Source organism: Lactuca serriola, chromosome 2, assembly GCF_051521515.1.
Source record: "Lactuca serriola cultivar US96UC23 chromosome 2, Lser_US96UC23_V15, whole genome shotgun sequence".
Taxonomy (NCBI): Eukaryota; Viridiplantae; Streptophyta; class Magnoliopsida; order Asterales; family Asteraceae; genus Lactuca; species Lactuca serriola.
In genome coordinates this window covers 37,157,894-37,179,441 of record NC_136409.1, presented here as the reverse complement: position 1 = coordinate 37,179,441, position 21,548 = coordinate 37,157,894, and the positions used below count along the sequence as shown (strand labels likewise).

At 35.6% G+C, this 21,548-nt stretch overlaps 2 protein-coding genes across 4 annotated transcripts; both read right to left on the bottom strand.

The window, feature by feature from the left end:
• Window positions 1-1,669: 1,669 nt before the first annotated feature.
• On the bottom strand, window positions 1,670-4,058 carry LOC145086146 (uncharacterized). Of its 3 annotated transcripts, none has more exons than XM_079023884.1 (10): window positions 3,721-4,058; window positions 3,233-3,328; window positions 3,002-3,086; window positions 2,803-2,924; window positions 2,673-2,697; window positions 2,487-2,570; window positions 2,381-2,410; window positions 2,167-2,272; window positions 2,014-2,078; window positions 1,670-1,910 (listed from the first exon to the last, which is right to left on the bottom strand). In XM_079023884.1, the coding sequence occupies exons 1-10, from the start codon at window positions 3,808-3,810 to the stop codon at window positions 1,897-1,899; spliced, it is 717 nt and encodes a 238-aa protein (XP_078880010.1). In that variant the 5' UTR covers window positions 3,811-4,058; the 3' UTR covers window positions 1,670-1,896. The 3 variants fall into 3 exon arrangements, with proteins under 3 accessions (XP_078880010.1, XP_078880012.1, XP_078880013.1); XM_079023886.1 differs by having other exon boundaries at window positions 2,007-2,078; window positions 3,721-4,057; XM_079023887.1 differs by lacking the exon at window positions 3,721-4,058 and adding an exon at window positions 3,503-3,707.
• Window positions 4,059-6,426: 2,368 nt separating this feature from the next.
• Window positions 6,427-8,755, bottom strand: ESP1 (hydroxyproline-rich glycoprotein family protein). Its single transcript, XM_079023883.1, has 7 exons — window positions 8,441-8,755; window positions 8,063-8,140; window positions 7,417-7,911; window positions 7,259-7,339; window positions 7,007-7,174; window positions 6,793-6,926; window positions 6,427-6,580 (listed from the first exon to the last, which is right to left on the bottom strand). The coding sequence occupies exons 1-6, from the start codon at window positions 8,531-8,533 to the stop codon at window positions 6,801-6,803; spliced, it is 1,041 nt and encodes a 346-aa protein (XP_078880009.1). The 5' UTR covers window positions 8,534-8,755; the 3' UTR covers window positions 6,427-6,580; window positions 6,793-6,800.
• Between the last annotated feature and the right edge of the window lie 12,793 nt (window positions 8,756-21,548).

The following is a 21,548-nucleotide window of genomic DNA, read 5'->3' as shown; positions in this document are numbered from 1 at the left end:
CTTGGGTTTATTGTTGGGCCTTTCTATTGGGCCTTGATGATTGGGTTATCAATGGGCCATCCAAGATCAAGCAAATGGACTAGAATAATTAATAGGCTTTGAGGTAAGGCCCATATGAAGAGTTGGGCCCAATTTGGAAAATTGGGCCATAGTTTGAGCCTTTATGTTTATGTGATATTGGGCCATTAGAATGTTGAATGTTAGACTGGACTAAATGGTTGGGCCTTATGGTAAGACCTTATAAAGATTTGGGCCCAATTTGGAAAATTGGGCCATATGTTGGGCTTTAACCTATAGTTGACTTTTGGGCCTTTGGATTGAGCCTTGGGATTAAATCAAGCTAAGATAGGGGTAAAGTAGTCTTTTACCCCAAGCGTGGACTTATGGATATGTGTTGGAACCTAATTATTAATTGGGTGTTATTTTGATGTAAACAAATTCGGGAATCTGTCAGCCAACAGCCATAACTTTATCCGCAGGACTTCAGCAGTGTGAGGTGAGTCTCCTCACTGTTTGTATGGGTCTAAGGCACTAATGTTGGCCCATTTAGGTTTTGTATGATAGGAAGACATGGGGGTTAGCCCTAAGCACTATGCATGAAAGACGAGGAGGCGGCTCCTGGCATATAGTATGTTATTATGTGTGGTAGGAAGACCTAGGGGTTAGCCCTAGGCAATATGTATGAAAGACCAGGAGGTAGCTCATGGCACACTATATGCTGATTAGCTAAGTAGAGTAGTATGTATGCTAGTTGTCTTTGTGATGCTTGCATGGAAGACCAGGAGGTGGCTCTTGGCACTTGTCTGTGAGACGGAGGGGGTGACCCTCGGCTTGGCAAGAAAGACCACGTGGCGGCCCATGGCATAATGGCAAGACTATGTTTGGCACATAGCACTTTACTGATTATGATATATGTATGGCTCATGGTTATGTATGACAGTATGCGAGTATGTATTTATATGCTAGATAGTATCCAGTTGAAATAGACCGAAGGGGTAGACCAGCAACCAGATATGCTAGGCAGTATGTTGATATGTATGGTATGTGGTATTTGGGGAACTCACTAAGCTTCGTGCTTACGATTTTCAGTTTGGTTTCAGGTACTTCGTTTTCAAAGAAAGGAGTCGGCTCGATCGCAGCGCATCACACTCTGATATTATTTTATGATAACATGTTTTGATTACTAATACTTTGGTCTTGACATGTGGTGTTATTATGAATGTTTTTATACTGTTGGTTTTATAATAACTTAATTAAAAAACAAAAATTTGGTCTTGAATTTTGGGGATGTTACAAACATGCTCATGGGGTGTCTTATTAGCAACACCCAGTATTAATTCATGACATTTGAACAAGAGAAATTAAATTACCTCCTACCTTTTATGCCTATAATTATTCATACCCACTATAATTACGACAAATCACAATTTAAATTAATTTTATTTGATATATTCCTAATATAGCTTTAATGAGTTAGTTCAAAAAATATGGAATGATGACACTTATCATAATTTTATTGGGTAGGAAGAATATTTATAGACATAAAAAGCAGAAACAATTTAATTTCTCACTCTTGAATTGTTTTACCAATGTTTTATTATTAATCCTCAAGTCCCCAATAACCTTGAAGTGAATCCGGGATGTTATGGTTAATAACTTGTTCATCCACTTAAACAAATATTTACCACGACTTTTATATTTAAAATATAATAAATAAATAAATACACCATTTGTGAATAAATTGTAAACGACTATAATCACTTTGAAGCTAAAAGTATCATGAGTTTGTTGTGGTTCAAAATTTAGCAAATGCATATATATTAGCTTTCACCTCTAATCATCATCTATTCTGTGCATTGAATTTTTTGACCTATAAAAATATAACTTCTTCACCTTCTAAATTTTTGCCTCTGAAAACATCAAAAAAAAATTATTATTAGTTTATCGATTAAAAAAAATTATTTTTCCCAATTACCAAATTTCAAAAAAGGATAAAATAATCATACCACTAACTTTGAGATAAGATCACAAGACCAAAGTATGTTGCTACACCAAGAAAAACAAGAGACACGAGTCCCCTGCAAATTATGGATACTATTTTTAGTCAATATTTAGTCAAACATAGCAAATTTTCATGAGTGAATATATATATAAGAGTAAAATTACCAAATTACCCCCCATCCAACACCATTACAAGGACAAGGGCAAACTTCTGCAAACTTTTCAGCATCACTAGTGTGAACTTGTCTAGAAATTAAATCCCCATATATATCTGTATAAAAATGTAAATACTTTATTTGTCATTTTGAATTTTATAAATCGCCAATCAATCAGAAAAATATAATGTGTACTTAAAATGATTCATGAAAAGGATCTTTACCATAAATAGAAAAGACACTGTTCATCACACCTGCAATTTTGTATGAGGGGCAAATTTGTAAAAAGCTAGGACTTAAGTCAACAAAAGAGGTCAAAGATGGTATTACCAATGAACATTATAATGTATCGAAGAATCCGAACTTTTGTTGTTTCTTGTAAAACCCAAACTATTGCAAGAATGATAATAAATCCTGATGATTATAAATTTATAATATACAAAAAACAGGATTAGATGTTACAGATTTTATAAAAATTATTGGAAATAAAGATTTTATAAGCATGTATAGTCATACCTATACAAAGCCCACGAAGTGTCCACTGTAAAAATGATATTTAGTATATTAATCAGTATTTACAATAGTTTTTGTAATTATATTTAGTATTATTAATTAGTTAGAAATTAAAAGAAATATTGTTGCTTACATTTTTAGCAACAAAAAGAACGATAATTAGAGCAGCTGCTAAACATCCTGCAGCAATTCTTGCTGCAAGAAGATTTGTTGATGCCAAGATCAAAACCATTCCCCAAAATGATGATCCTAAATCTGTAAATATACAAAAGAAAATATAAAATTTAAGATATAGATATAGATATATAGATATAGATATAGAGGAAATTTACATCCAGCTGGCAAGATAAACCAATAAACACCACCACGCGTTTGAGTCATTCCACCTTCATCAGCATGAATCTGCATTCCTTCAACCTTGAATTCAAAGAAAAAGTCAACCACATGATGATTTAGGCAATGATTATTAGTTATTTTTTGGTATTGTTTAGTATTTCAAAATTATCGAATACTATCAAGAACTTGTGTACTTTGTTTCCCTTTTGCATATAGGAATTGCTTACATGGCCACATGTAAGTTTGCAAGCAACAGCATGACTAGCTTCATGAAGAAATACAGTGACAAGCTTGAATGGTAAAAGCACCACTGTTCTCCATAGCTACAAGAGGAAATCAAATGATTGGCATAAAAAATAAGAAATTAATAACATATGATATGATAAAATCATAATATTAAAGAAACGAGTTGAATTTTTCTGCATCTACACACATTCATAGACTCTTATAGACAGGATCAGACTCAATGTAAGTGAAATATAGAAAATCATAAGTACATTCGGATTTCTGTAATCATTTGGAATTCAAATCATCATGAGTTTTGTTATTAGATCCATCTCTGAATTTTCTAATCTGTCAAACCTGATATAAATCAAGCAAAAATAGCGAATCCGCATCAATCACTTAGATAATCAACAAAGGCATCGAATCGACGAGAGAAGCATAAACTAAATTTGCTTTTACAACAACTAAGAGCCAGAATAGAATAACAAACCGCGAGAATGACGACGACGCAGAACGCGAGAGTGATGAGGAACACTAATTGATCGTGATTACAGCAATTTCTGAGCTCCCAATTGGCCATTTTGTTAATAACTACAGAATTCTTACTGATTATCAACAAAGAAGAAAGAGAATGAAGAAATTATAATATAATATGGTAGTTTCTGCGGGGTTTGGATCTAGAGAAGAGATGGCCATGATCGATGGCGTGAGTCAATGCGTGTCTTCCATACCTCCATTAATAATTTACAGAAACTTTGAGAGAGAGAGAGAGAAAGGAAGGGGTGAGTTTGGGTGTGTAGTGTGAAGGACTTGGGGAAGAACAATGTATTTGAGTATTCCCATTGTTTAATGTTTATGCATTGACTTATAATTCAAACCTTTTGTCAGAGTGGGTCCAAATACATTGCATAAAGTTTAACAAATATTTACATCGTTTTTTTAACATTTTATGTACTATTAATCGACAATAACAATTAAATTATAATTTTACAATAAAGGATTAATAAAAAAATATGTTTATTATATTGAAATGGTTAAATTTTAGTGTGAATTATAATTTTTGATTATTATGTATTGTTTTTTACTTATAGTAACAACGTGTTTCAGTTTTTTTTTTATTTTAAACAAAGTACGATTTACTATAAAAAAAATCTGCCAGTAATGATGTTTGTATAATTTAATTGTTGTGCTGTCATTTGATTATCAAACAGCTGTATATGTTATTGAAATGAATGGAAATTAATAATTCTGGTTATTTTGGGTAAGAGAATATATATAGAAGATAAAATACAAATTCACCCCTTTTGTTATTTTTGTTTGTAGTTAACCTCTTAAAATAGTCCCTTTAAATATTGAGAGTAAAAATAACATATTCGGAAATGCATTTCCTCTAGATTTGGTTTAAATAAGTAATATATTTTATTTTTAAACAATTTATATTTACCTTTAATTCTGTTTAAGCTGTAATATTATATATATATATATATATATATATATATATATATATATATATATATATATATATATATATATATATATATATATATATATATAATATAAGTTTAGGTCATTTTTGGTCACTTAACTTTTGGTTTTGTGCTCATTTGGTCATTTAACTTTTTTTAAGTTTTAAAAGATTATCAAACTTTTGGTTTTGTGCTCATTTAATCACTTAACTTTTGTTTTGGTCACATTTAGTCACCAAACTTTTAAAATTGTGTTCATTTAGACATTAAACTTTTAAATTTTTTTAAAAGTTTAATGACTAAATGAGCAAAATTTTAAAAGTTAGGTGACTAAATGAGCATAAATCTAAAAATTGGGTGACTAAATGTGACCAAATCAAAAGTTGAGTAACTAAATGAGTACAAAATCAAAATTTGATGACCTTTTAAAACTTAAAAATAGTTAAGTGACCAAATGAGGAAAAAACCAAAAGTTAAGTGACCAAAAATGACCTAAACCCTATATATATATATATATATATATATATATATATATATATATATATATATATATATATATATATATATATATATATATATATATATATATAGTTATAATTTGTAACACTTATTAATGACAGCTAAAACGAATATTGTCTTTAAAAAAATGATAAAGTTATAAAACATTTGATAGTTCCATCTTAAAATAAGATAATTAGATAAAAATCGAAGTTTTATCTAAAAAGTCTTGTGAAAAATATTATTTTAAAGTAACAAAATATCTAAAATGGTCATTTTAGCTTCCTCTTTAAAAATAGTCAGCTTACAATTGCATAAACTCAAGAGTTAACAAATATTATTTTAAGGTAACCATGTATCTAAAATATTAATTTTAGACCCGCTTTAAATTTGTTAAAGTCCCTCGTTTCTCCTATGTAATTATAATCATGCAAAATTTTGGGTTATAATTAATTTGATAGACATGTTTCCAAGTGCAATCAGACCTTTATGATTGAATGAACCAAAAAAATTGTTTGATTTATATAAAAGATAGGGTTATTACTGGTAAGATGTATTTCCTAGAAAGAACCAAAGTCATATATTTATGTTTGAATGGTTATTTTTTTATCATTCAACACAGTTATATGTACAACCAAATAATATAATTTCTTTGTCAATCAGTAAACTTTCTTAGACAAAACTTTCCAAAACAACATTTTCTCAAACAACTATCAAACTGACCATTAAGTCGTCAAAACTTAATGGCATGGCAGAAAATCGTTTTAATTTTGTCGATTTTATTAATATTTAATAACTACAACAAAGCTACATCATTAAACTCAATATTATCTTATAGAGTTTAGGTCATTTTGGTCACTTAACTTATATTTTTGTGCTCGTTTAGTCATCTAACCTTTAAAATTATGTTCATTTAGTTACTAAACTTTTAAACAAATTTAAAAGTTTAATGATTAATGATTAAATGAGCACAATTTTAAAAGTTAGGTGACCAAATGAACATAAATCCAAAAGTTAAATGACCAAATCAAAAGTTAAGTGACTAAATGAACACAAAACCAAAAGTTTGACGATATTTTAAAACTTAAAATTAGTTAAGTGACCAAATGAAAACATAATCAAAAGTTAAGTGACTAAAAGCAACCTAATATTAAAAAAAAATCCAAATATTCAATGCAAACGGATCCGATTTCAGAAAAAAAAAAAAAAAAAAAAAAAGACTGCATAAAATATTAAGAAAAAAAAAGTACTTCCAGAATCAGACAGTTGAGTAACAAACTTTAATTCTAAAACAACTAATCTTAACATCATCAAACCAAAATGTAATACAAACACAAACATCAAAACAAACTCCAGAATGAACTCTCTAATCCATCTCTGTAGTACCTGAAAGAAAGCAAGCAAACAAAACCACGAACAAAAGGGCATTTTAGTCATTTAATCAACACTCAACTCAAGACATTTTTCCAAACCATGGGGGTGTTTGCAAGTGATTTATACGCATATATTTGTCGTATCAAAATCAGAATCTCAAGCTATAATTTCTTGAAGTTAGTTTTGATGGGGTTACAACTTGAAGGGTATATAAGTAATTTTACCTAATATGTTACTGACGCAACATCTGCTGAAGCTGAAGCACTTGGTTTCTTTGATCAGGTGGTAGCTGATTAACTTGATCAGGTGTCAGACTCATTACCTGCTGAAGTAATGCCTTCTCCATATCTGCAGTTAACTGCACACATGCAAATAAATAATTAAATAAATAAATAAATAACAAGTTAAGAAAAAAAAAATAAAAAAAAAAAAAATTACCGATGGAGGTCGTGGAAGCTGAGTGGCTGAGGTCATATGAGCAGGAAGAAAAGATGACGTGGCAGTGGGTCCCACTGCATTTTCAGGCATCCAATTGGATCCCCTTTCCGGTTGTTGTGAAGGGACTCCCATTTGGTTAAAATCCATTCCTACATGTGAACCTCCTCCCTGTAAAAAATTCATAAAAGGTAATACCAATTTACTTTTTTTTTTTTTTAATCCAAATGAGATTTAAAAAGAATAACAAAATACCTGATATAACCCTTGAGAAAGCTGCTGATTCGGGCTTTGAGAAAAAGGTGGGCCCATGCTAGTAGGAGGTCTTGAACCTGACTACAAAGTTCATGAAAAAAAAAATTACAAACCCTAAATAACTCAAAACACACAAAATTACGAGTTTAGCCTTATACATGAAACATGGGTTGTTGTGAATGGTGGAGCTGGGGTCCACCCGGGTGCTGGAAACTTGAAGTGGGTCCCATGTGAGAATAGTTTTGATGAGGGAAAGTTTGCATAGAAGGTGGTCTTGGTTGTGGTGGTAGTGGTGGTTGAAGTGGCGGTTGGAGTGGCAGATGAGAGATGTTACTTATATGTAAAGGTTGCTGCAATGGAGTAGATGCAGGAGGTAATGGTGGTGGTTGGGTAGAATAATGAGATGGATGAGCTGCCATTGGTGCCGCCTGAGGTTTGATCTGAGCTCTGCCATGTTGTGGTGGTTGTAATGGAGGCAATGAAGGGGAAACAGATGATGGTGGTGGTGTTGAGATGGTGGTGTGGTTTTGTTGTGGTGGTTGGTTCTGTAGTGGTGGTGCTTGCGGTGGTGCTGGCTGAGGGTGGTGGGTTCCGGTAGGTTGAATGTTGGGTATCTCTTGAGGTGGTTGCAGCATTCCTAGCATTATTTGTGCCTGAAGGTATAAAGGAAGAAGAGAGACAAAGTAACAAACATCAGGAATTACATAGAACCCTAATCGTTGATTTATTGAATCTGAATCATAAGAACAAATACACAGAAGATATAAGTAAAAGTAAACCCTAGATATTAGATTAGAACAAGACCTGAAAGAGAGCTTTAGTGAGTAAAGGGTTTTGAATCAAGATTTGTCTCGCTTGATCTTGGTTCTGTTCGATCAATGTCTGCAAAAGGAAACACAGATAAATCGATTGCATCGGTTTGAGTCCCAAAATAAGGTTTTCAAGTTTAGTTTTTCATCTTTTCCCCTAATTCAAGGAAATAAATTACCATATCAAGCTGTTCATTCTCCCTAATCTGACTAAATATGTTCAAATAAGAATCCAGTTTAGTCTAAACTCCTCACATTCACTTAACACCAACAACATACATCGAAGTTCTTGTAAAATTCGGGAAACAAAGGAGGAATCGTCAATTTGAAAAGAAAAAAAAAACGACAGAAAAAGAGGGGTTTGTGTTTTTACCTTCATCTGGGACATGATATCGTAGAGTTGATTCTTTGACATTCCGGCGATATTCACCGATAGACCATCACCGGTGGCCTGATTTCCGGCCATTATCACGGTAGTTTGGGGTTCTTTTCCGGGTGATTCTGATTAGGTTATAGCTTTAGGGCTCTTTCGTAAGAATTGTGAGAAGATGGGGTGGGTTGGGTCGAAGGTACAGACAGGGGAGAGAGAGCAGACGGTGAATTTGTTTGGACGGAGATACAGCGATCTTTAGTCGCCACTCGCCAGTCACCAGCCTTCTGGGTCTTTGCCTCTTTGGGTCTAATGTTCCATTTGAAAACAAAATTTTTATTAAAAAAAATAATTAAAAAAAACAAGAGAGAAGTCAAAACTTAGGTGGTGTTTGTTTTTTTTTTAAATATCTTTAGATCTTTTATTGCTGTGTCGCGTGCTCTCTTTTGCACAGCATTTGTACTGCTTCTTCCAACTTCTTTTTTTTTCTAGCTGAAATTTTTATTATATATTGTTGAAATTTTATTTCACTTTTTTTTTATTCTTGTTGATTTTTTTTTATATTGAATAATGATAGATTCTTGACGAAATATCATTATTTTTTGTTAAATATATTTATTTTTTATTGAAATATCATTATTTTTTATTGAAATATCATTAATTCTTGCCGAAATGTTATACATTATTAAATTTTTCGTATTAAAAAACTATTTTTAATTTATAAAATTAGTTTATTTTATTTTTTTAATATCTACAGTAGTATGCAGATGTTAAAAAAAACAAACACGCTTCTTATTACAGTCTGCACCCATTTGGTCCACCTCTTCTACTGCAGAGGGTTGCAGAGGTGGTCCGTAGACTTCATAAATTTTTGCTTCAGAAAATCAAACAGCACCCAAGTAAACTAACCATTTTTTTGTGTGTTTAAAAAAAACTATTATAATTATAAATACATATAAAAAAAATTTTGAAACGGCAAACTAACATACTCCTAAATAACCACCTATGTTTCTACCGAGACTTGAACCCATGACATCTCCTATGAGAGGACCACTCCTTACTGCTAGGCCATTGGCCCTTTGGTATATAAAATTTAGAATGGGAAATGAATAGTAATATTTTCCTCATTCAGATTTTGGCCACAGTAATTTATGGAGGTTGTCAAATTTAGTCATCAGTCAACGGGTGATCAATGTAGTGTCTTCTCTATCCACCGCTTTAAGGTTGTGTTTGGCGCGCCACAGTTAGCTGAAAAGCTAGCTAATTTTTCGAGTTTTTTTAATTTGTTATGTTTGGCAAGCCAAAAAGTAAGTTACAAGTTAGTTTTTTAAAAAGCTACTTAGAATAGCTTTTTATGAGTTTTTTAAAAAAAATTCAAATATACCCCTTAATTAATTATAAAAACACATTCTTTTAAATGTCATTTCATGTTTTTCAGCTAGCTTTACCAAACGTCATTTTTTATCAGTTAGCTTTTCAGCTATCAGCTAGCTTTGTATTTAACAGCTAGCTTTTCAACTATCACCTAACTTTTCAGCTAACAGCTAGTTTTTCAACCAGTAAGCCCAAACATAGCCTAACTCTCAGCTATCATATGTGGTGTCTTCTCTATCAACCGCTTTAACTCTCTAATGGTTTTGCTCCATGTAACATTTGTCTGCTAAAGACTTCTTCTAATTTTCGTCTCTTCTTTATTCACTCCACCTCTACCTGAGCCGGTGATTTCTTTCCTTTCTCACTCCGCAAATGTCGATTTCACGTCTCTTTTTCCGTCGATCGTGACGTTCACCTCCATTCCACCACCACTAACTTTATCCACTCACATTGCTACATTTTTGTAACAACGGTTTCGATGACATGTCGACATGCCTAAAAATTTTGTCGATGATCACTTCTCTTTCTCTTCTCCAATCTACAAATGGGTGTTGTTATTGGTGGGTTGTACACTCACTGGAAGCAACCCCAATCTCTTATGTGAAGATCATCTAGCGATTTCAGTTATCAGTATGCTTACCGGTTTCAGTTATCGGAGGAAACAACAAGAGTACACATTATGTGTACGTGTTCTTCGATTTCAGTCAGTGGAAATGTGACTTTTCTTGGTAACATGTTTGGACCGCCTCCACTTCACCGCCAAAATCAAATGCAGCGGTGGTGTGTATGGTAATTCCGATCCCCACTATATTCGTTGGTTTAAATAGGATGTCGAAAGACGAATGTGATTTGTACATTCCATCCATTGAAGGTCAGCAACGTAAGTTATTTGATTTTGATTTGTAATTTAGGTTTTCTTCTGATTTTGATTCTGATTAAGGTTCATTCTCTTTCAGATTGTTATTTTTTACTCCAATTACGATGAACACTACTTACCAAACATTGGAAATGCAACAACGTAAGTTAACAACTTTCTGCCTCTGTTTACTCGATTAGGCTCTATCTCTTTCAGATCGTTAATTTTGACTCTAATTGCCTGTTTATGTTTCATAAATTAGATTTCATACGTCAATTCTAATTAAGTATTGGGTATGAAGATAAATCAAAATCAACTAAAAAGACAATTTGGGTTTGTCAGGGTTGTGTAGGAAGCGATTAATAACATTTCTTGAAAGTTTTCTTCCCCTTGGAATAACCCATTCAAGAAATTTTATGTTTCAAGTGTTAATGGTGATGAACAATGATGGACATTCCATAAAAGCATATAATTTAGAGAGTAATTCAGCTTTATATCATACAGTTTATACATCAAAATCACTTAATGACATTGTAGTGAAAGCTAATTCAAGCACATTAGAATTGGTCAACGAAGAGGAGATTGGTGAACAAGAGGACCATGTAGCCTCTGAACAAAAACGATCATCAAAGATTCGTGATTTTTGTTTTAGACTTTCATATGGCGAGTTCTTCTTATTTTTATATCTTATGAGTTTCTCATACCATTTATTAATATATATAAAAATTCATTTTATTCTAAATTGTGGGTGTGTAACACCTATTCCATGTATCATTTAATTTATCGAAAAATTTTAGGGTTTTGTGCTTGGACTCGGCGAGTTAGGGAGCTCCAACTCGTCAAGTAGAGTCATTTATGAGGGCGTGGGGTTCAAATCCTACTCGGCGAGTCGGAAGGCCCCGACTCGCCGAGTAGGCACTGTAACGAGAAACCCTAATTTTCAGGGGTTTGTACCCTATTTAAAGGACTTATGGCTCATTTATAACCTCTTCCATCGTTCCTACAGCCAGAGAAACCCTAGTTTGAGACTTGCACCTTCTTGAGAGAGAAATAGAGCTTTTGAGAGTGATTTGGTGTGATTGTGAAGATTTTGGAGCTTGAAGAAGAAGGAGCAAAGACGAAAGTAGTAAATCCGACATCCACGCTGTATTGGTGACCATATTGAGGTATAAAGTCACTATCTTGACCTTTAGTTGCTTAGATCTCTTTTCTTGGATGTAAATGGTCACTTTTGGTGCCAAAAGGGTGTCATCTTCGGATCTGGACTTGTCACAAGGATATGGTTCCAGATCTGGACCCCTTTAGTCTTCAATGACATAAAGTTGCTCACTTTATTCAACTTAGGCCCTTTCCGTGCATTAAGACCTTGTAGGAACCTTAGTTTTGGTGTTTTAGCCTTGTGAGGCCTTGCATGCACATAAAGTTTGCAACTTTACGTGGTAACTACACTAAGAGAAGTTGGATCTGAAGTTTGGGACCTTGGATATCACTGGAAAAGACTGGACACAAAAAGGACTGAAGGAACTCGTCAAGTCCCTTAGACAACTCGACGAGTCGAGTAGGGTTTACCAACGAGTTACATAGGTAACTCTGCATGGGTTTTTAGACTTCTGGACATTGAGGAACTCGACGAGTTACATAGGTAACTCAGCGAGTTGAAGAGTTACCCGGGTAACTCGACGAGTTGCTAGATGCACTCGACGAGTTGAGGTCAACATTGATTGTTGACCTTAACTTTAACCAGGGGTGACTAGGGTTGACTTTGAGGATAATTATGGTAAGTCAGGATTGTGATAAGTCAATTACATGATGATCATAGGTTGTTGAGTTGGAGCAGCATGTGGGATTTATCTGATCTTAGCTTGTCAGTTCAGCATTCACAAGATATGAGTCTCCTCACCATACCAATGGGTCTAAGGCACAAGGCCGGCCCTTTTGTGATATGTGGTACACTTGTTGTTGTAGAGATATGTGTTATAATAGTTAGTTATGCTTAGTGTTATGCTAGCTATATATGTAATACTTGCAGAGAAGACCATCGGGGGAGCCCATGATACTTGGATGTAAGACCATGTAGGGGAGCCCATGATACTTGGATGTAAGACCATGTAGGGGAGCCCATGGCTTTTCAAGTAAAGACCATGGGAGGAGCCCATGACACTTGGATGTAAGACCATGTGGGGGAGCCCATGGCTTTCCAGCTAAAGACCATGGGGGAGCCCATGGCACTTAGGTGTAAGACCATATGGGGGAGCCCATGGCATCCTGGAGTAAGACCTTGGGAAGAGCCCACAACATCCTTATATGTTTATATGCATGGCTTATGTGGTATATGTAGCTGTTGTAGCTAATATGATATGTGTTTATGTGGATTGCGTGAGGGGTATGCTCTGGGGAACTCACTAAGGACTAGCTTACAGTTTGTTGATTTGTTTTAGGTACTTCTGAGGCTAAGGGCAAGGGAAAGGCTTGATGGCACGACGTGCACTCTCCAGCATTTGTTTTGATGGGACACTTTGATGTTTTAAATAAAATGTTAATGTTATGAATTTTGAAAACAATTGTTAATGTTACTTCATGTTTTATGTGAATGTTTGGCTAAATAAAAATGAAAATCTTATTTGAAAATTTTGGGTTGTTACAAGTTGGCATCAGAGCCTTGGTTTAAGGGATTCAGACATACTTTCGGGTGTGTTAGGACTCAAACTAAGGAAATGGTAAAATTGTTTAAAAAATGTTAAAACTTCTTAAACTGGAAAAGAGGAGAGTGCAATGCGTGTGATCGGTCGAGCCAAGTAAGTAGTTCCCCAATGTGTTAGCCATGTTATACTAATATGTGAGTTATGATAATCGTATGGGCCTTGCTATGTGTATGCTTTCAAAATTGTATACATTTAGGGTCTTATAGCCTTAGAATGATTGATTTGGCCTTATTTCTTATTCCTTGTCTGGTTGTGGTATTAGGGTAGAGTCTATTATTCAAAAGTCTATTTGATCCTGTTCTGTGTATAATTTGCATGCATAAGGCAACCTGTTATGATTGAGTTCTGGTTTGCTATGGATGGAGGGAATCTTAGGTTAGCCTAGGATTTGAGCTATGTGATAAATATGAGATATGATTTGCTTTGTGACTAGTTAGAGTTATCAGGTAGGACCTTGGGGAAGGTACAGGTAGGCATGGAAGGTAGTATTAGGCCCGTACTACTGAAAGCACAGGACATGTACCCGAACCAATGTTAGACCTGGAACCTATAAGGAGGACTGGTGTGGAAGGATCCCCTATATAGACATCTTGATCATTATGTTTTATGGTATTGCAGTACAGTATGGTGGTGACGCGACACATAGCTGGGGGATCAGGATCGGGATCTGGATATGGGTTGGGCGATGGTACCGATCCCATTGAGGAGAGGATGCGAGAGCTTATCGCAGCCGAGGTTATGAGGGGCATCCTTGACGCTACCCCAGTCATATTTGGGATGGTCAAGGAGGGTATGATGGAGATCATAGAGGAGGGGCTCAGGGCATTTAGAGTCGAGATTGATGCAGGCCAGGTGAGGGCCCGAACTCCCTCATTCCGGGAGTTCAAGGCGTGTGGGGTGATGGGTTTTGGTCATAAGACATCCTATGTGCTCATACAAACCCTAATGCTTGGATCTAGGTTTCTCTATTGTACATGCTTTGAATCCAACACTATAAACCCTAATTCTAGCATATGGAAATCAATATTAACATAATTTAAGATATTACCTTGATTGTTATGTAGTAATAACAATCCCAATTCCTCCTTGAATTGACTTTGGAAGGCTTAGAGTCACAAGTGTCACTCCTCTAATGGCTTACAAACACCAAGAGCAAATAGAGAAGGTATAAAGAGAGAGGAGAGAGGTAGGAATTCGTCCTTAGGACTTCTTGGGAAGGCTTAGACGAATTCATGAGCCTTAGGAGTCTTTATATAGGGTTGGGATTAGGGTTTCAGTCCTTATCCTTATCTACTTACTTGCCCACCAAGTAACCATAAGATAAGTCTTAGAAAACCCCTATCTCATGGACCTTGGACGATTTTAAGGATATCCTTATCCTTGAATTCGTCCATCCTTTAACAAGGATAACCATTGCCCTATTTTGCAACTATCACATAATTACAATTCAACCCCTCTAGTTTAATTAATTACACTTGATCACAAAATTAATTCTTAATTAATTATTGACCAATATTAATTAAACAAATATGATTTCTCCTTTAATATATTATTCTTATAACATATTAATAAATCATAATAACCTCTCTCTCTATTTATTTCTCCAATCAAGTTGCTTTGGTGAAGGCAACCCAAAAGGACCATGCACCATCGGGTCAAGTACATACCAAAATAGTTATGGACTTAGACACTAATCCAACATGGGGCGCCAGAGTTTTTCGGGGTCAAGGACCCCATTGTTAGCCGATGCTGGGTGGCGGACATAGAAAACACCCAGCGCACGAGTTCATGCCATAATGCGGTGAAAGTGGGGTTTGCTTCCTGTATGCTGAGGGATCGGGCTTGAGATTGGTGGGGATATGTGACTAGCTAGGTGGGAGCAGTCGGTGTGGCTAAGATGATGTGGGCCAAGTTTTTTAGGCAATTTGATTTGGAGTTTGCACCACCTATTGAGGTGTAATAATTGGTGCGGGAGTTTCATGAGCTTCAGCAGACCACCAAGACTGTGGTGGAGATCACCGCCAAGTTTTGGGAACGTGCAATTATTGATTCCATAGTATGCTACAAATGAGGACATGAGGAGGAAGAGGTATCATTCCATGTTGAGGGATGATATATGCGATTTTGTGAGTTTTATAGGGTGTAAAACCCTGAATGAGATGGTGGAAAAGGCCTATGAGCGGGAGATGGAGTTGGACTTCCGCACAAAGCGGGAGCTAGAGCAAGCAAAGACAGCAGTAGGTCAGGCTAAAAAGACTAAGACCTCAAAATTTTCTAGTAGGGGCCAGCAGGTTCATGTCCGGTGTGCCAAGTGCAGTAAATCGCACAGTAGGGCTTTTCAGATAGCAGGCTTGGGATGTTATGCATGTGGCAAGCCGAGTCACTTTAGCCGGGATTGCCCCAAGAAGGGCTTGATTTGTTTTCACTAAAACCAGATGGACGAGAGCCTAAACTATATTGAGAGGCATGTTGCTTAGTTAAGGCTTGATGGAGCGGCGTGCACTCTCTAGATGGACAAGGGCAAGGCTTGATGGCACGACGTGCACTCTCCAACATTTGTTTTGATGGGACACTCTGATGTTTTAAATAAAATGTTAATGTTATGAATTTTGAAAAGAGTGGTTAATGTTACTTCATGTTTTATGGGAATGTTTGGCTAAATAAAAAAGAAAATTTTATTTGAAAATTTTGGGTCGTTACAGGGTGTATTAGTTCTTACTTAAGAAAGTAAGTAGTATCTGGCTTTTTTAAAAAATAGAAGTTAAGTAACATTAGTAGGGAAGAAGTTCTTACATGTATAAATCGGCCTGATCAGAAGTTGAGTTGTTTACTGCTCTTTTTTTATAATTTTATTTTTTTATACTTGATATTTCTATAGGTGATTTCCCAAAGCAAACCTGGTATGAGTTATGCTAAACAACTATGGTTTACAATGTGGTTTTGATTATGGTTTATGGATTTGTGTACTGGTTTTGCTTTAGGTATTTAGGATCTTGATTTTGAGTTTCAATATTGGTGTTACTCTCTTATTTTTGGATTTTGATTGATTTCAAAAATATTGGGTTTTGATGTCGATTTCATGTTTCTATACTGGTTTTGTTTGGCTTCATGATCATCGTCATTTCTCCTTAATCTGGTTTCCACACACAAACCCATCTTTCTGCATCATGGGTTCATGATCTCATCTTCTACATCACAAGTTGGCAATAGGCCTATGAGTAAGTGATAATGAAAACATATTTTTCAATCTTGAGATCTAAAAATCACAATATTTGATGGTTGTATTGTAGTAATTAGAAGTGGATGTTTTATGATCATTCATATTAACCACACCACCAACAAGGCAAAGAGTTGCAGGATGTATAAGGTACTAAAGCAGGAGCATTGCAGGAGATATGAGTTAGTAATGTAGGAAGTACAAATCTATTAGTATTCACAATAGGAGTTTTGGAAGCTTTTTCAATGGTTTTTTCACCCCAAAAGCATATGAAATTTGAAAAGCCATTGGTAGAGTTTATTCAAACATAAGCTTTTCAATCATGACAGGCCTAATATTAATTAAGCTTTCTTGATTTTTTTAAGGTTATATTGTAATGTGTGGTTACTGTTATGTATTTAATTCATAATTTATTCATTTTTGTATAGAAACCTGACGAGTTGGAGGCCCCAAACTTGTCGAGTAGAGATGGATTGGGACGCAAGTTGTGAATTCTACTCGCCGAGTCGAGAAGCCTCAACTCGACGAGTAGGGCTGGAAGAATGAAACCCTAATTTTCAGGGTTTTGTACCTTATTTAAACACCTTAACCCCCCATAAGTTGGCCTCGTTTACAGCCTCCATTGTCCCAAACCCTAGCCGCGAAACCCTAATTCACTTTTGAGAGTTTTGATCCATTTTTGTGCATCCTTTGTGATTTTGAAGAATAAGATACTTGAAGAAGGAGCAAGGACGTGTAGGAGGAGAGTAGATCCAGAAATTGAGCTTCATTTCTGGTTCATCTAAGGTATAAAGCTCCTATCTTGTTTATAGTATGTTTAGATCTAGTTTTAGGATGTTTTCTCCATATTTTGGTCCAGGAATGTTGGTCTTTGGGACTTGGACATCCCATGTGGGCAAACCTTTCAAATCTAGGGTCTTTAGGGGATTTCATGGCATAAAGGTGCTAACTTTATGGCCATGGAAGTCCCATGCAACTTGTGGACCATCTTTTTTGGCCTTTTGAGCCAAGTAGTCAATGCATGCAAGTAAAGATAGGAACTTTACGTGACCAAACTGTCCCTAGAGTCCAGATTTATGACCATATGGCTTATCTTGAAGTGTTGATGGTTTTCGAAGTTGGAACTAAGCCATTTTGAGCTAGGGTTAGGGCTCATTTCTTCTAGGATGAGTCTTAATGGGTAAAGTTGGAAACTTTACCCTCCTAGAGGTGTATTCGACCCAAATCTGTAATTTGGACTTAGACTTGAAGAATAATGGCTTAATACATTAAGAAAGCTTAATAAACTGAAGAACTCGATGAGTTTATAAAGGAACTCGACGAGTTGGGACGAAGTGTCCCGATTCTATAAAAGTAAGGACTCGAAGAGTTCAAGGACGAACTTAACAAGCTGCGTGGGAAAGTCCCGATTATGTTGATAGAAGGAACTCGACAAGTTCATGAAAGAACTCAACGATCTGGATCGCGATTTCAGGGTTTTATGATTTATGGAACTCGGCGAGTTGAGGGGCCAACTTGACGAGTTGAGTCAACTCAGAATGTTGACATTGACCAGAATGTTGACTTTGAACAGAATGTTGACTTTGACTTTGACCAAAGTTGACCCTTAAGGGGTTATGGGTATGAAAGGGTATTTAAAGGGAATATTTTGTGTAGGAGTTTGAATGGGGTTAATTTCAGAGCAGAGGACAATCCAACTACTTTACAGCATTTTAGGTGAGTTACCTTCCAGTAGAAGTGGGTCGAAAGCACCAATGTCGGCCCACTAGTAGTTGATTATAGTTGAGATGATTGTCTTTGTGATAATTGTCTGGTATGCCACTATCTGTTATGATTTATCTGCTAGTATGCTATGATATTATGTGATAGTGGTAGGAGGGGTAGGATAGACTCGTTACCGCCACCACCCAGATATGCTAGGCAGTATGTAACTTATGTGTTTATGTACTAGGATGATATGTGGTAGTGGTAGGGTGAAATAGTCCCCGTTACTGGTTGAAAGAGACCGATAGGGTAGGTTAGCACCCAGATATGCTAGGCATTTACGGGTTGAAAGAGACCAAAGGGGTAGGCCAGCACCCTGATATGCAAGGCAGTTACCGGTTGAAAGAGACTGAAGGGGTAGGCCAACACCAAATATGATAGGCGGTATGTTATTGTATGGTATGTGGTATGATGAGGGAAATCACTAATCTTTGTGCTTACAATTTTTATTTTTGGTTTCAGGTACTTCCTCTTCGAAGGGAAAGGAGCCGACATGATCGTAGTGCATCACACTACATTTTCCGCACATGAGATCTCCGGGAGTTTTACTCTGATATTGTTTTTGTTGGGTTTTCTACGCATCAAATATACTCTAAAACTAGGCAGCAGAAAAATCGAAACAACGATATACCTAAGTGTACATGCATCCTATGGACCTATGACTTCATGCTAATTACATTAACCCTAGAAAAACTAAAACATAAGTAAGAAAAACATACCTCTTATGTAGCCCTTGATCTTTATGCTTGAGATCTTGAACCTCCATGAAGTTGCTTGGATGAAAGGATCCAAAGCAGAATCCCTCTAATGGTATCACACCCAATGACACCAAAGAGTGGAATAAAAATAACTAGGGGAAGTGATGAATCAATGAATTGAGTAAGATATTAATCAGAGTTCATATTGAGAGATTGAACACAGGATGTAAATAAGATTTTGCTTCAGCTCTATTATGCTTTGTGTGTTTACAGAGAAAAATAGACAAGACTGTCAAAGTTATCTAACTCTAGTAAATGATCCTATTTATAGGATACATAAAGCGTACCAAAAATATACTAAGGCATAATCACTTAAGCTTCATATAAAAGCACCCTAATAAAATAGATTACAATTCATACGAAGAGTACAAAGCATGCTTCAACTAATTACAACAAAAACAACCGTTACAATCTCCCCCTTTGTAATCATAGTCGAAGACTTCAATTCGTAAGCAGTTGGATGGAATACAACATCACTCTTCGTATCTCAGTATACCAGGAAATTATCTTCTTAAGCTCCTTCTTATCTCCTTCATTATTCTTCTTACAATGATTCATACGAACAATTAAGTTCGTATATTGAGAAGTTGAGTATCTTTCCACCTCACCAGCCTGGAACAAAAATCTTTTCGATTCCCCAGACTTGACTTTCCCTGAGAAGACTAACCCAAAGGGCTTCAAGCAAATTTCACCATCAGCATACTTTTTCAGATCTGCTTGAGTCTTCAAAGGAGCCATTGGAGCTGTTATTTCTAACCCTTTTGCTGTAGCTAACTCCACATATATTAATGCTAAGCATTACTAATAATTTTCAATGAAGATCTTGATGTGAGTAACTCCAAGCTTGAAATCATCTGGATCAGTATTCTGAAGATAAGAGAAAGATCTTTCCTTCAACAGCAATGCAACTTGTATAAGGTCATACAAGTTCATTAGTGGAAAATCAGCAATAGTAAAATCACAAACATTCCCATTCGCCCTGGCTACCACATACTTCATATTTTGGACTGTGTTTTCAAAAACAACATCCGTCTTTATACTGATCACTTTCTTTATCTTTATTTGTGACCACACCTCTTCAGAAGGTTTAGCAAGGACTGCATGAAATCTAATCTTCATATGTGTTCCTTCATCCTTCTCTTTGAATTTGCTTTTAGCTTTGAACTGGGCATGATGAACATCATCTTATTGATTGGAAAATCCAATTGGCTTGCATCAGTATTCGTAACTATGTAGCTCTGTTTTGGCTTCTTCTCGAATGAATACATATGATTGAATGCAACCTTGGCTTCGATTGTTTCGTAGTTATAATGCTTTGATGGATCACCTTTGTTCATGCCTGGAGGATCACTTGCTCTTTGTGTCATTATGCTCTGTACTAATCTCATCCTCTCCAGTTCAGCATCAGCCTCAACTTTCTTTTCTTCCTTTGACTTCTCCACCAAAATAGTTTTACATATGGCTTTTGAAGTTGAATCTTCAATTACTTCTTTAGTTTTCGAATCACTCCCACCAACATCAGCAGATTTACCAATCACAATACCTTTCGAAATTGGTCTTGTAATTGGCACGGTTGTTACTACTGTCGAAGTAATTGGACCACCAGTTGCTATGATTGGCTTTGTCGTTGGGATCTTCGAAGAAAATACCTTTCCCACCACCTTCGCATCATCATCACCAGCCTTCGAATCTTCACCCTTCCTTTCTACCCCTTGCACCCTTGTAATAACAGGCGGGGCATCTGTTGTTGGAAGAAGGCTGGAAATGCGAGAAAGAGGAGCCAACTGTTTGAGAAGTATTTCTTTGAATTGAGAAATTTTTTGGAACGGAACATCTGAAGATAGTTGAGAAGATGAGACTGGCTTTGTAGATAATGTTTTGAGCTCCTTTAACAAAGTGATGACCTCCATAATTTTTTTTTCAGTTGTAGAGAGTTGAGATAGTTGTTGACTCAAATTTTCATACAACTTGGCAAATTTCGTCACAGCATCACAAATTATGTGTAACAACGTAAATTTCAAAACAATTTTTCACATAATATAAAAACATTTTCATTAAATTTTCATAAAACATCAATGTCTGAAACTCCAATCAGTGTCATACAAAACATCCCAAGATCACATATCATAAAAATCCCATGTGTGTGTACTGATCAAGCCAGTGCCTTCCCACGGTCATCACTAGTACCTGAAACAAATAACACCAACACTGTAAGCACAAAGCTTAGTGAGTTCCCCAAAATACCACATATAACAAATATTAGCCACTCGAGGCTATAACTCTGTGGGTCCGTGCACCCAAACTCTGTGAACCCTCAGGTTCTAACTCTGTAAACATGCACAGCATAAATCACATAGAATAATGCAATGCAACACATAACACATATATAGTATACAAACACTGTATCATAACTCTGGTTACCTACTCAAGGTAAAGTATA

What these genes read in the sequence shown, in the direction of transcription:
- LOC145086146 (XM_079023884.1), bottom strand. Translation starts at nt 3,810, where the DNA reads ATGGCCAATTGGGAGCTCAGAAATTGCTGTAATCACGATCAATTAGTG. An exon ending in ATACATTATAATGTTCATTG is followed by an intron (nt 2,411 to 2,486) that starts GTAATACCATCT and finishes ACAAAATTGCAG; the next exon opens with GTGTGATGAACAGTGTCTTT. An exon ending in CAGTGTCTTTTCTATTTATG is followed by an intron (nt 2,273 to 2,380) that starts GTAAAGATCCTT and finishes ATTTTTATACAG; the next exon opens with ATATATATGGGGATTTAATT.
- ESP1 (XM_079023883.1), bottom strand. Translation starts at nt 8,533, where the DNA reads ATGGCCGGAAATCAGGCCACCGGTGATGGTCTATCGGTGAATATCGCC. An exon ending in ATATCATGTCCCAGATGAAG is followed by an intron (nt 8,141 to 8,440) that starts GTAAAAACACAA and finishes TTCCTTTTGCAG; the next exon opens with ACATTGATCGAACAGAACCA. An exon ending in CACAACAACCCATGTTTCAT is followed by an intron (nt 7,340 to 7,416) that starts GTATAAGGCTAA and finishes TGAACTTTGTAG; the next exon opens with TCAGGTTCAAGACCTCCTAC.